Source organism: Delphinus delphis, chromosome 4 (genome assembly GCF_949987515.2).
Source record: "Delphinus delphis chromosome 4, mDelDel1.2, whole genome shotgun sequence".
Taxonomy (NCBI): domain Eukaryota; kingdom Metazoa; phylum Chordata; class Mammalia; order Artiodactyla; family Delphinidae; genus Delphinus; species Delphinus delphis.
This window is the reverse complement of record NC_082686.1, coordinates 41,701,642-41,716,974: the sequence shown is the minus strand read 5'-3', so window position 1 is coordinate 41,716,974 and position 15,333 is coordinate 41,701,642. Positions and strand designations below refer to the sequence as shown.

Here is a 15,333-nt window from a genome sequence, read left to right as displayed (position 1 = left end):
CCTCTTTCCCTACACAACTCAACCCTTTAACATTATCTCCCCACCTTTTCATAGTATTTGACCTCATAGTCCAATATGATCCCATTAGGATGTTCAGGTTCTTGCCAGGATAAAGAAATGCTGTTTCTGGATGTCCGATCTTTCTTAATCGTCATGACAGGTGATGGAGCTGTAAAGAGAGGATGGGAGGGGATGATGGGATGAGGAAAATTAATCGGATTGGGAAGGGCAGTAAAGAAGAGCAGAGAGGCAAGGGAACAAGCAAATGGAGTCTATTGTCGTTCTAATCTTTGGCAAGAAGGACTATTTCCATTTCAAAGGCTCTTGAGTATTAATCTGGCCTCATATCAAGCCTCAGAAGCTGGATTATAGCCCTGGTACCTACAGGCCTATGGAAAATGAGCTGAGATTTTCAGCTGCTGGTGGACTAGTGGCAAGTGAGCATATGTTTTCAATCTGCTACTATAATGTAAGCCATGAAATATATTTGATATATTAAAAAAAGAACAAAACATCAGGACTACCTATTTGTTATAACGTTGCAAAGTTATGAATGCCAGATTCTTCAGCTCATTGGTAACATTTTCACATGCAACTCTGTAAGAAGACTGGAATCCATTACGCACAAGGAGTCCCATGGTATCCATAGGTAATAATAATATTCAGTGTATTGTAAAATAGGTAGGATTTAGGGCATATTACAATAGATCTTGACTTCTGACAAAAATCTCTCATGAATAAAAATATATATCAGGAAGAAACAATCTCTGCTTTTACATTTTCATTTCTTAAAAAAATATATATTTAGTAAGAAGTACTGAGGAAATGAGTACTCTTTGTGTCACAACTCTATAGATACATTTTGAGACATCTTATTGGGTGATGACTCTATATTTGTTGTGTTTTTCTATGCATTATCAAAAGTATAGAATATGAATAAAAAACTGTTTGGATCAGATATCATAGGGTCACCATTTTTTTTAATGGAAGATTAAATATGTTTTAAGAGATATACTTCAAATCCTTCCATTAAAAAGAAAAATGCATACTATCCATCAAAGTACCTTTGGTTTCTTTTTTTTTTTTTTTAATAAATTTATTTATTTATTTTTGGCTGTATTGGGTCTTTGTTGCTGCGCATGGGCTTTCCCTAGTTGTGGTGAGCGGGGGCTACTCTTCATTGTGGTGTGTGGGCTTCTCATTGCAGTGGCTTCTCTTGTTGCAGAGCACAGGCTCTAGGCGCACGGGCTTCAGTAGTAGTGGCATGTGGGCTCAGTAGCTGTGGCTTGCGGGCTGTAGAGTACACGCTTTGTAGCTATGGTGCACGGGCTTAGTTGCTCCGCGGCATGTGGGATCTTCCTGGACCAGGGATTGAACCCGTGTCCCCTGCATTGGCAGACAGATTCTTAACCACTGTGCCACCAGGGAAGTCCTACCCTTGGTTTCAAATCTCAATCTTGCTACAATGGCCAACCAAAATACCTCACTGTGGGGCTCGGTGGCATTCTGCCGTAATGCAATGCAGCAAAATAAATTACAAACATGAAACAAACAAAAATGTAGAATTCTCAGGCACATCAACTGCTGAATTGTTTTCATTGCTAAAGGACATATTTTTTAATAGATTTTTCTCAAATCAAGGACTATTAGAACCCAGTATATTTGTATTCCCTACAACAGCTAGCAATAAAGTTCCCTATATGTTGATTTGATGTTTCTATGATTATTACTTGACAACTTTTGCATCCAACCTCTCACCTAAATTGTTCCTGTCTATAAATGCCTTTCATTTTTATTCTTCACTTAAAAATAGAGCTTTCATTAAACTTGCCTTGTGACACTTTTTTAGAAAGTGTAAACCTAAACGAAAGATCTATTGCAGTACATTTTCCATCCACCTATTTCTATTATTTGTAAGATCTTCTTATAAACTTTTGTAATTAAAGCCTCATAACTTTAATGGCCAGGGGATGATTACTTAATCTTTTTCCAAAGAAAAATGTAGGTGTTGCTTTTCTGATAGAAAAGTAAAATCATTTTCTTATTCACATCTTGCTCCCATTAACAATTAACATTCTTTCATGTAACTTGATGTCATTTACCTTTTATGTTCACTTTCTGTCTATTCAATATTATTGTTGTCTTTCTCAAACTGGCTTCACAACACCCCCAGCTCTCACCCCGAGGCAGTTTGCTGCTCTGAAACTGATTCTAAGCAAAGGATAAGTTATTTTGGTTATATTTAGTTGAAATTTTATAAACATATTTGAAGTTTATAAACACGTCACTGAGTTAGAAATAAATAACAGGTACATTAAATTTTTAAGAATTAATTCTTTTTACTTACTCTAATACTTAGAAAAATCAATTTATTATTTAATCGTTAATAGAATAATTTCAGCCCCCATGTCCTTGGAACCAAATTTTGCTTTTTGTACAAAAATAATGGAGAAATTCCACCAACTTTCCTCCTGAAGTAAATGCATTAATAGAATAACTTCTAATGTGTGCTTACAGAGCATTTCAAAGAAGCTGAATGTTGGAACTCTTTCCTAGTAAACCCATGGAGACCCTCCCTACTTCGTTTCATACCACCGTGAACCTGGTTTCTTTTTCTTAACAGTTAAAATACATTTTCAAAGAAGGTTTGAAAATGAACAGGTATAGCATCTCTCCTCAGAAAAGAGGAGAGAGAAAATAATTCATTTCCAAGAACAGTTGTGAAGAAGATTGTATTAACTTTTTAATGAAAGCTTTCCAGGCTCTTTTGGGGATCTGCTTAAATTTTATTGCTTCTGCACTGGGCAAGACTTTATAACTGTTGAAATTCTTCAAAGGTCTTTGAGCAAGCTGCAGTGCCCTGTTGGACTGTAATAAATAGCCTTTTGTAGTTCCACACTTACTTAAGTAGAGGCAATTGCTCGACGCTTGTGCCACCTCTAAGTTAAATGAACCTTTTCGGATTGCTGCTTTTAGGCCCCTGTTAAGTCATTTGTTCTGCTCTTTTAATACACACCTCTTGTACTGGCTGCATTTCAGCAGTTTCAACCCAGTACACCAGCTGAAATCCTGTTACATTTAGGTAATGATCATCAATATTTTAATATTAATAAATAATTAACAGAAATTGTTTTTCTCTCCCCTAATAAATAATTTTAAGACATAAGAAAACACATGTAGCAAGAGAAAAATTCCATGGGCACTCCACAGTATCCACGCTTTCTAAAATGTTTTCTAGAACACTTCTTAATTCATGTCTTGAAGTATAATTTATCCATACTTGCTCATGTGTTGTAATACAATTTGTAACATTGATGAGAAACAGTGATTTTTTTTTTTTTGGTTCGTTTTTAGGTATCTAAGAGTGATGTGTTCAAAGTAATTTTCAAAATTCATAGACATTCTTATTTTTCTGTATAAAAGAATGTGATACAATTTATATCAATGATGCAATGTATATCTTACATTTGATTTATTTTATTCTCATTGATCTGTTTTTTCTAAATTTGTGATTTGAAGGAGTGGTGGGTAATAGTTGTACAGAATGAAAAAAAAATCCTAAAATTAGAGAAATGCTTGGATGGAGAGTGAAAAGTTACTGAGGCAGAGGAAGCATAGGTTTTCCCTGGTGAAATGCTGGTGTATAAGCTAAAATAGCAATTACTGATGAACACTACAACAGCCCAGGATTAAGAGATTTATGCTGGTGACTTTTATATACCTCAAATGATATATTATTACAATGATTCTCTTATTAACAGGAAGAAGTTGATGAAGTTGATGACTAAGTAGGTTGCTATGAAACGGGTCCAGGAATTTACACAGTTTAGTGAATGAATAGTTTTGTAGGGGAAGAAAAAAAAAGAATAAAAATTAAAACAGTAGGAAGATAATAATTTTTAGGAAGTTAATAACTCTAAAGTAATGTCTGGGTGTGTAACATACATTTTTGTTGTGTTGGTATTTGAGAGGGAGCAAATATTTGATCCTTAGCTTTTGCTATTCTGAGTATAATTGGATATACGTGCTCTTTGGAAAATAAAGAAAGGAGATATGATATACTTGTAAAGTGAAATTTTTATTTTTAACTAAAATGTTTCTTAAAAGAATACAAATATAAGAGAAAAACAGTGAAGGTTGGGAGGGAAGAAGAAGCCCATAAATCATACAGTTAATCACCCTCCATGAAGTTTTTCTGAACTTTCTCCACACCACTGAAAAATTCGGAACACTCTGAATACTGACAAATTTCTTAACTTGCGGTGTCACAGTGAACTTGCTCATGGCTCTCTCAATTCATTCTTTAAAATTTTTCTTAGGTCACGACATAGGACTCGACAGATATTTCACCCCATGTTATCTAGTAATATGTGTTTTGTGAAAGCTGGTATCAAAATGCTTTTCAATTGCTGTTCTAAGGAGACATACCTTTCTGGGAACCAAGGGTTGAATTATTCCCTGAGTATTTTCTTCCCTATTTCCAGGCCACTGTAGTGGCAGTTTCTTGAATCAGAGACATGCATGACTAGTCCAGAAGATAGACAGAGAAGTATAACCCTTAATAATTCATAATTGAACCCCAGTTATTTATTTACAGAGGAAGAGTAAGATTTTCTCTCAATGTCCGCCTAGCCTGAGCCCTTGATTGCATCTAATGTAATAATAGAAAAGCAAATTACAATGGGCAAGCAAAGATGTCAGGCTAAGAAAGGTTTCTATGTAAAGAGATCTGGTTAGAGATGGGGTTTGTGTAGCTCACAATTTGTATTTGAATCACACAATACTTGTGCATCCAAATCTACTGTCAGACGTGGAAAGGATTTATTATTTTAACTATGGTGTTTTTAAGAGGCATTTACCCTTATTCTGTAACTAAAATATGACCCATCCTTAGAATCAGGAAGTCAAAACTTCAAAATTCAACTCTAAGGATCTGGTTTGGTTCGTTTGTTTTTATTGGGACTTTTCTCTTTCTGGGTCTGGGAATTTCTAATGAACCTCTAAGGTGTCTCTGTGGTTTAGAGATTGGACAAGTTAAAGTAATAAGAAAAAAAGGCTCAGTATGTCTTTTTCTAAGGGAGCCAAAGCTTTTAAAAATTATCTCCATGGGAAAATATCATCGAGTAAATGGTTGAAAGATTTTTCCTTTGAATCAGGCATGCCTTTAAAAGCATGCCTCTCTTATTATTTTGTACCATTCATTACAATGCCCACTTAAGAACATTTCCTTAGTTTTTTTCAGAAGTGGACATTTCTATAAAGTCCAGAAACACTCTTGAGTTTGAATGAGCATAATCATTCATAGCTTAATGTTCTCCATCTTACCACCCCTATCCTGATTTCCCCAACTTGTTCTCTGGAATTTCCTGTTTTGATCCCAGGACTCACCATTTTTACAGCCTACCAGTTTGAATTTCAGAGTTATACTTCTTTATATTTTCTCCCTCACCAATAACACTGTATGCCAATCAACTTCAGCATCTGAAAGTCGATGAATTTTCTTTCTACCCAGTTATAGTTCTTTCAGCCCTGCTTCAGTTCAAACCATTGCCATCTTTCACGTGCATTGGATTCTGTGTCTCTCATCTCAATCTTTCCAGAACTTCCCTCAATTTTCCACACATTTTTGATTTTTTATCATTTTATAAAGCAAATAAAACATTAACCGTCTTTTCCTTCGAAACCTCATAATTTCAAATCAGTTTTCCTAAACTTGTTAACTAAAAAATAAGTTTCAAAGTAAAGGTCTAGCAATCTATATTTTGAAGAATTTGATGTCAGAAATCTCTTAAGATCACACATTTGGGAAATTCTGGACTACAATAGGATATGTAATTTGAAATTAATTACATTATTATTTAAGATTCCTCATTAGACTGTAACATACATACCAGATTTATCATTTATTGCTCACCTTTCAAACTAAAATTCTAAAGACAATTCCTTAGGCCACTGCCTACAATTGTACTTGTAATATACTCCCTGTCTGGAACACTCAATCTCTTCCCTTTTCCACTGGAAAAATCTCTTCTACTCATTATCCTTAGAAAGGCATTGCTAATATACAGCTTTTTTTGAGTCCCTTAGGCAATAGTTAATCAGCTCCTTCCTCTGTTCTGATATATAGTATAGTTTTTCATTCTCTTATTATTTAGCCCATCTCATTGTGTTGCAATTACACCATTTGCTTACTAATGTGTCTTCCCATTAGATTGTAAGTTCCTCAGAGTCTTTAGTGCCTAGCATCACACGAACTGTACATAAATCTATTTATTCAGTTTGGTTAGCTTTGCAAAAAAATGTACAATATATTTTGTGACTAGTTCCTTTGAAAGATAATCCTATTTAACTCCTGATTTATTATTAAAATAATAAAATTCAAACAAAAATGAAAATTATAAGATGTTAAACAGATACCTTTTTCTATAAAATTATATCGTTTATTTTGTATAGTAAAGGGAAAAATAATTTTCTAAACTGAATCAATAGTGCTGGGAGAAAAACATTCTAAAACGTATACATTGAAAGTAAATTTTGAGCAAGATCTCTCCAGAGGGGAAAATTCTGGTCAAAATTTTAGGCTTCTTAGTTCTAAATTTGTAAAATCTTTAAAATTTTCATTATTAAAATTTGAATATTCCAGAGTAGTTTTAAAGATTGGAGAATGCAGTTAAAATGTATAATCTCATTCCCATCTCAGCATGGAGCAATAAAAGAGAAAGAAAACAGTAGTAATAGAAGGGTTCATTTCATAGATGTTTATTGCATGAATTCATCAAAAGAGATGCTGTTTTTCATTTTTCAATTGATCTTTAACATTAAGTTCTCCTTCTTTTAATATCATTCAATATCCTCTTACAATCGGATCAATCTTCAATATGTTGTTTAAAAAAAATCTAGTTCTTCCTCTCCTTTACTCTCACACTACTACCATACTTATCACACTTCTGACACTTCTGGTCAGCAAATGTGTAGGTTTCCCCACACTAATCAATTCTGATTTGGTTTCCTACAATTTAACTGAATTTTGACACTATTTACTTGCAAGTAGTGTCATATTCCACACGTTAAAGGCTGAATCTCATAACACTGCCCCTCACCTCAGATGCTAATCACAATGAGAAGCTTCCCAGGTTACCCACAATTTCTGTGTGACTTGGCTACAAATTGGAGGTTCCCATGACCCTCTGCTCTGGCTCAATTAATTTGCTAGAGTGGCCACAGAACTCAGGGAAACACATTTACCAGTTTATTAAAGAGTATGATAAAGGATACAGAAGAACAGCCAGATGTAGAGACATAGGGCAAGGTCTACGAGGCTCCTAAGTTCAGGAGCTTCTGTCTCTGTGGAGTTGGGGTGTGTTCACTGACCTGGAAGATCTCCTAACCCCATACCATTGGATTTTTATGGAAGCTTCATCACGTAGGCATGATAGGTCATTAACTCCATTTTCAGCCCTTCCCCCTTATCAAGGGAATGGGGTGGGCTGAAAATTCCAGGCTTCTAATAAAGGCTTGATCTTTCTGGTGAGCAGTCCTCCTCCAGAAGACATTCAGGAGCCCACCCAGAGTCACCTCATTAGAACAAAAGACACTCCTATCACCCAAGAAATTACAAGAGCTTCAGGTGCGTGGTGTTAGGAACTGGGGTAGAAGACAAAAGGACAAAAGATGTTCCTTGTACTCATCACTTAGGAAATTGTGAGTTTTAGTAGCTCTGTGCCAGGACCAGGAGGCAGAGAACAGTATATATATTTTCTATAATCTCCATATGTAATATGGCTTTGAAAATCTATGGGAGGTAATCATAGGTTTCTAGATATAATTCTTCACTGTGAAAGAGGTTAATAGTGACACATAGCTATTTTTAAGGGTTTTATTATCCACTAAGAGTTAAGTCTAAAATAAAAAAATCTTGTAGGTAGGAAATAAGAGAAAGTAGAGCAAATAAAGATTTCTTTTAAAACTAGTTGTCTTTGAAAAATGCAGCATACCAGCAAAACTGTCATAAAATATTGAGATTCCTGGAGACATTATATACATTTATAGCATCAGTATATTTTAGAAAAAAAATAATGCTCCTTGGATTTGCTGAGATATTCTACAATATTCTTCTGTTTAAGTCCTTTGAAGAGCCATGAGTACTCTCAACATGCCTGTAGTCTCGAGTTCAGTGAGCCCTAATCAAGGACTTCATGCACGTACAAGGCGATGAAAATGGCAGGTGGTTATTCATCTAAATGTGTGTGTGTATGTGTGTGTGTGTGTGTGTGTGTGTGTGTGTGTGGTGTTTAGCCTAATGTTCTCTATTTACACAGATAATGTGATGCTGCTGGAGGGTCTAGCTGTCTTTTAACAGGAGACAACTAAAATTAAATTACATCTAGGGCATTCTTTTCCTTCATCGATTACACATGAAGCATAAAGTTCTCTCAAAATTCCTAGACAGGTAGACATTGAGCTCTGCATGTATTATTTTAAACTATGCAATATTCTTTACATTATTTCTGAAAATCCACACTTCACACTTCTAAGGTCTGAGCCTAAATTTAGAAAAATGCATTCCAGAGATAATATACATGGAAAGGATAGAATCTTCCCTCCCAGAGAGCCGAAAGTTGTCTGAGAAATTCCTCACTTCATAAGATTTCTAAATATCTTACAATTTCCAGAAGATACAACTTGGCTTTGGGAATAGCAATATGTCTTAATCCTGAATTTTTCAAAGTTCTTCTTGGATAAGCTTCCTAGTTATTCTATTTAGAAAATCTGCTTTGATAGGATTTTTTTTGTTTTGTTTTGTTTTTTGTTTTTTGTTTTTGCGGTACGCGGGCCTCTCACTGACGTGGCCTCTCCCGTTGTGGAGCACAGGCTCCGGACGCACAGGCTCAGCGGCCATGGCTCACGGGCCCAGCTGCTCCACGGCATGTGGGATCCTCCCAGACCGGGGCACGAACCCGTGTCCCCTGCATCGGCAGGCGGACTCTCAACCACTGCGCCACCAGGGAAGCCCTGCTTTGATAGGATTTTAATATCCCAAGTTCCTAACCAATGTAGGATTGTAAGCTTGTTGTCTTCATTCAGCAGCTTCCACAAAATAAAGACAATAGAGTAGAAACTTCAAAACCGAAGTTAATAATCCAAGTTTAAATACTAAATATGAAATCTTGGGCAAAATCAAATGATATACAACATTTAGTACAGGCAAAATTATTTTAGTATAGATGTCGCCAAAGAGTGAGAGGAGCAGCTGTTGAATACAGATAATAGGGATGTGGTGGGGAAAAGGGTGATGGTACAAGATCAAGACCAGATGAATGAAGAGAAAGCTTCAGTCAAGAACTAGGCTAACCACAGTGTGAGGTTTTGTTTGTTTGTTTCAAAGGATTGCTGAGGTAGTATGTCTGTTCTGACTCAAGAGTCCTTCAGGAGTAGAGTGGCCACGTTCCAGCACAGGACAGAAGGGACTAAATCTGGACTACGGTGGTATTCTCTGTGGAGCTTCTGACAAGCAGCCTGCTGCCTTCTAATTATGTGCAGCAGTGGACTTTACAACTTTATACAACTTACAACTTTAACGCACCTTTGGAGCAAAAGAGGACTGCCGTTGACCCAGCTTCCGCTTTACAGATAATGGCAAGAAAACTAGTCTGAAAGGCTACCCTCTTGGGTCTTGGGTTGTTTGGTTCATGTGTTCAAGCAGAACAGAAAGGAGGACAAATTTACAATATATTATGTATGTTATATTTAGAAAATAGACAAAATATATACTGGTCTTAAGTGAATTAAACTTTTATTCACAAATTATAACTATAAAAGGAAAGGGGGCACTGATAGAAATACTCTGTATTTTCACAGGGGTAGATATGTTTATTAAAAGTCATTTAATTTTCCTTACAGTTAAGACAATTCACTATATATAAATGTTACCTCAATTTAAAAAGAAGTAAAATATATGATTTGCATAATTAGGTCTTAATATTGATATGTCACACTATTAACTATATTTTCCTATTTTCTGTTTTTTGTTTTTTTTTTTTTTGCGGTACACGGGCCTCTCACTGTTGTGGACTCTCACGCTGCGGAGCAGAGGCTCCGGATGCCCAGCGGCCATGGCTCACGGGCCCAGCCGCTCCGCGGCACGTGGGATCTTCCCGGACGGGGGCGCGAACCCGTGTCCCCTGCATCGGCAGGCGGACTTTCAACCACTGCGCCACCAGGGAAGCCTTATTTTCTGTATTCTTTATGCTCTGGCATCTGGAGCCTTGCTGACCAGGGATAGGCTGCCTCTCCCAGGGTTAGCCAATTCCTAGAAATGGCAAAGACTGGCCCAAGAGTGTGCCTCTCATACTGCAAACTAATCAACACATTACCTTCTCCATCTGGCTCTTATGCTGTACCAGGAAATATTCCTCTGCCCCAATCATCCTAAAACCAGGTACCAGACAACTAGAGAAAGTCCTTATACCTCACAGTCTACTGCTGAAATTATTCAAACTAGCCAATCCTAACTAAGTATACTTACCTTATCTCCCCTTGCCTTGCCTTTCTTACAAAACCAGAGTAAAGACTCTTGCCCATGCTTTTTCCTTGCTCCCTCTACTTCCTGACTGACCCTGGTGTTTCTCTGTGTGGTCCTCCAAGGTATGACATGCCCCTTCCTCTTGGGGACTGTAAATAACAAACTACCTTTTCAATAGCAATTATTTCCTTAATCTGCTGGCTTTACTATACCTGAATAATAATAAAAATTACATTTTAAAATAATCACTGTAGTGGAATAGCATCTAGATGTTTTTTCAAACAAATAAAAGACCTCTTCTTGACAGACAGCTAATGCGGTATCTAAGGAAATACCTGGTATGCACACAGTCTTGCAGTAATTATTTTTTTCTTACTTTATTCAAACCCAGAAATTGCTATGATGCACTGTCTTTGATGTTTAACCAACACTCAGGTTTAAAATCTACCCGTAGAAGCTTTGATAAAACACATTTTTAACCTATTATGCTATTTAAGGGAGAGGTACTTCTGCAATTATAGGCTTTCTGCCTGTTGGACACCAGTATCTCTGCCCATTAAATCCATGATTTTAGTCAAACTTCATTGTTAGATACTAGACACTAAATCCTAAGCTGACATCCTTATCTGGACCTGCTCCTAGTTGGTTTCATTGAGGCCCAAGGTAAATAATTTTGTTCATTCTTTGCTGGATCCTTTCATTTTTATAAGTAAGAAAAGAAGACAGAGAAAATGATATCACAGTGTGTCAGTCCAGAATTCTTTAAGGCACCACATATAAACACTCTTGTAGTAGGATTAGTTGGGGTTTGTGTCACAGGTAATAAATAGCTAACTTTAACTGAGGTACTGAAATTTGAAACACATACACACACACACAGATTTATGCATGCAGGCCTTTGTATAAAATCAAGTCCAGTCCTACAATAACTTCACTCTCACTTATATATGTTCTTGGTTGAGTGAGAAATTGATTTATTCCTGAAGGAATGACAATTGTCCTTATAAGTATCATATCCATGAGTGAGCAACCATGACTTTACTCTTCACTGTTGTATGAATCATGAATTTTTATAACGCATTTTCCCCCCATAAATGTACACCATAGAAGTATATGTTGCATCTAAATAGTATTGATCCTGTGTGTGGAAGCAGAAAAAAATGTTGAGAAATTCTGCCTAGCATATGGCTTGTATAGGCCTGGCCTATATGGCTTGTGTATGCCTAGCAATTCTACCTTGAGTGCAACAGAGACTAACTGAAGCAGGGAGGGAGGTCCTTTTTAGCAATCATGTAGGTTGATCCCTTCCTTTAGGGAAGTAAAAGCCCAAACCTCCCATAACAGGAAATCTGCAAAGTCTGGTCAAACATTTGGAAATCAGATTTTCAAATTAACTCAGAGCTATCCAATTTACTTACATACAGAAATTCTCATTGGCTTGAAAAAAATGGGAAAAGGGAGTATTCCAGAAAAGAGAACATTTTTGATGGGTCATTATATAGAATGTAAAATGTTTTGATGACAATAAAATCATCTTTCTGAGTAGCCCTACTTCCATGTTGCTTTTATGCTAGGAACTTATTTATAATATAGATATACTCTTAACATAATAGTCTTTATTTGTTAATTCTAAAGAAGTCACCTGAAAAAATTTTAATAGGAAAAGGCTAAATACACTTAACTATACATGAATCCTAATATTCACTTCTGCATCATCCCAAACCCCTGATCAATTAAAATTTAACTAATTAATTACTAAAAAGAGGCTGTGTTTATTAATTTTTGTAGTCTAGCTGTCTGTAATTTGCAGGTGGGGAATATGCCAATTTGAGTGTTTTGCATATTTATATAAAGAAAATGCACATCAACAGAGACTTACAGAGTCTCCAAAAGCAATTATGCCTGCAAAATTTCTCTTTTGGCTGTAAAATTTGCATTGCCCACGCTTGCACTTACTAAGACACTTCCCAAGCAAATTCCCTCATTCTTTGTCCCCTATCACTTGATTAAGAAATACAAACACTTAGTTGCCCTAAATAATATTTCATTCTCCACAAACAGAGATTTTTAAAACTGTAAGCAGAAAACAAAGAGGAAATTGCAGAGGCAGACTACCTGCTGTTTAATTTCCATGATGCCTGTGGCCTGACCTCTTTAGTTCCAGGCACAGGATTAATTTATCTAAAGAATTTTTGTCAAATACCTTTTTAGCTAGCCATGAATTTGGGAGTAATGCTAATTCTCAAGTCCATCCAAATAAGGAAAATGCATCAATACATAGTTTTGCAATTATGCAAACTTCACATAATTGACCTTAGAATTTTGAGAGCTGGAGCAGATTAGTTTTTACATGCCCCATAAAAATTTTAGCACATTAGAAAAAATAGCCTTAAGTTGTTCCATTTTTGGATTGCATAAAAAAGCAAAAAGGAAGTTATGCAGATACAAATATAGTAATACTTGTTTCATTTGAGTTTGGCTTTCATTTCAATGTTTATATTTGGGTTCCTGCATTTCTAATTCCCAATAGTTGACAAAAAATTGTCTTTAGTCTACATAGAACAGTTCTCAGACAATGCTGCATAATCTTCAGATTTTAGAGGAGAGACATTTCATTTTAACTGAGGTGTGGAAAAATTCTAAACATTCATTCCCAAGCTTGTGAACTGAACTTAAATCACTTTGTGTTGAGTTTTATTTATGAAAAAATAAATTCAACGTAAAGACTCAAATTAAAATTATATTTAAAAACTGAGTTAAAAATGCAGTGATGAGTTCATCATCATTACTTTTTGGAGGGCATAAAAATATTCTAAAACTTATTTATGGTGACAGTTGCATCAGTCAGTAAAATTACTGAAGATTATTGAATTGTATATTTGAAGTGGGTAGATTTCATGAAATGTAATATATACCTCAGTAAAGTTATACAAAAAAAAAAGAATAACCTGAAGTAAAAAGTATGCATTATTTACCAGAATTGAGAGGTGGTTAAATTAATTGCATGGCTTTGAATGATTTTGAACTTTTTCTTTTTTACTGTGTTCCATATATTTTATCTAATTTCCAGAATTGTTTGTTGAAAAAAAAACCCTGTATAAATTATTATACAGACAGGATAACTGGCCTGGTCTGTCAGATTTCTTCTAGAATTGAAAAACAATAAGCCAAAAATCATTATTATTCACATTGCACAGTCTGTGGTTTAGCTTTAGAAACATGCTTTTCAAGTTAAATTTACTTCAAAATGTACCTAGCTGGAAGAAAAAAATGAGGGAAAAATGCTAGAGGCAAAGCAAACCTGAGGTTGCGAAATCTGGCAGTCCATTCTCCAAACGCGACTGAGTTTTCCTATCCCTGTTACATTCTAGGGGGGCTCACAGTTGGTTTTCATATATGCGTTTACGGATCTGTGTACACATCTTGCTTTCCTGAATGGCTAAAGTATGGTACTTTACTCTTTGTTAACCTTAGAAATAACTGACTGTCAAACTGGTTTGGGGCTCTATTGGCTTGGTTTAATCCTCTGAAAAGGGATCCTGAAATAAGAAGCCTCTAAGACCAGACGCTGGGTTCTAAACAATGTATAGAATTTGCAAATAGGTACATGTGGAATGAATATTCCATTAACATTTGTGCTCAATATAAAGCATCCAGTGCATAGGCAATTACACATAATAAAATGTTTGTGTTCTCTTCATTCATATTGTTTTTAAATGTACAGCCATAGGTTGGGAAGTGCTTTAGGTAATTTACCACTAGCTTTCTTGTGAAATGGTGGATCCTGAAATCAGATAAGAAAAAAAAAATCAACCCAAGTAAAACAAGTTTTGAACAACAAAAAATGAGCATGTCCTTATTGCAAAATCCATAGCAATTAAGCTTATAATAAGGGAAGTGACTACCAGAAAGACAGACACAGAAGGAAAATTGTGAGAAAAATTTTCCAACACATTCCATCAAAAGTCAGCAGGGTTTTACAGGAAACAATCAAATGATTGTAGAAAGAAAACATGCAACCAAAGAATTTATTCAGTTAACATCTATAATTTAACAAAATAACATGTTCAAAGTCATTTTTCTGAAGACAAATTAGAAGGCTCTATGGACTACAAATTGCTAACTAGCAATGTTCATGTAAGGAAATGACGAATCACATTGATGACAAACTATCCCAAGAGTGGCTGCTGCAAAAACTGGCAACTGACTACTTAATGTCAACTTTATTGGTAACTTTGAAATCTTAAAGCAACACATTTTAACCCAAATATCAGTGGAAAACATGCAATATAGAGGAGACTATGTTTGTTTTATTAAATACGAACATAAAACCACAAAAAACTGATGGATACAAATATTTTACGAAATTTGAACACAAATTATTTAAATCATATGAATCATCAGATCCAACACCAGTGAGAAAACTATATACCCATAGCTGATATGGAATGGAAGAAAACTGATGAAATGTAAAACCTGAATGTACTAGTTTTAAAAATCCAACACAAAAAGACTTATTTATATGTACACTCAATATATAATATATCTACCATCATATATATGTGTATATACATGTACCCTATGTAAAGCTCAATTACTGATACTTTTATATATTAGATTCACAGATTATTTCATTTAATTCTAACAGCAATCTTAAAAGATAGGAATTTTTCTGATTTCAAAAAACAAAGGAAACGTAGAATTAAAAATATTAAGACACTCAACTAAAACATTAGCAAATTGTGGTACTCACATTCATTTTCACAAACTTCTCTCATTTCAGTTTTACCATTCATACTTTCCAGTTACAC

General features: G+C 35.3%; 1 protein-coding gene across 1 annotated transcript in view; it reads right to left on the bottom strand.

The window, feature by feature from the left end:
• Positions 1 to 15,333, bottom strand: part of EPHA3 (EPH receptor A3) — a 362,146-nt gene that overhangs the window by 80,288 nt on the left and 266,525 nt on the right. The window contains exon 6 of the mRNA XM_060010492.1: positions 45 to 169. Coding sequence (XP_059866475.1) covers positions 45 to 169 — 125 coding nt within the window. The remainder of the gene's footprint in view (positions 1 to 44; positions 170 to 15,333) is intronic.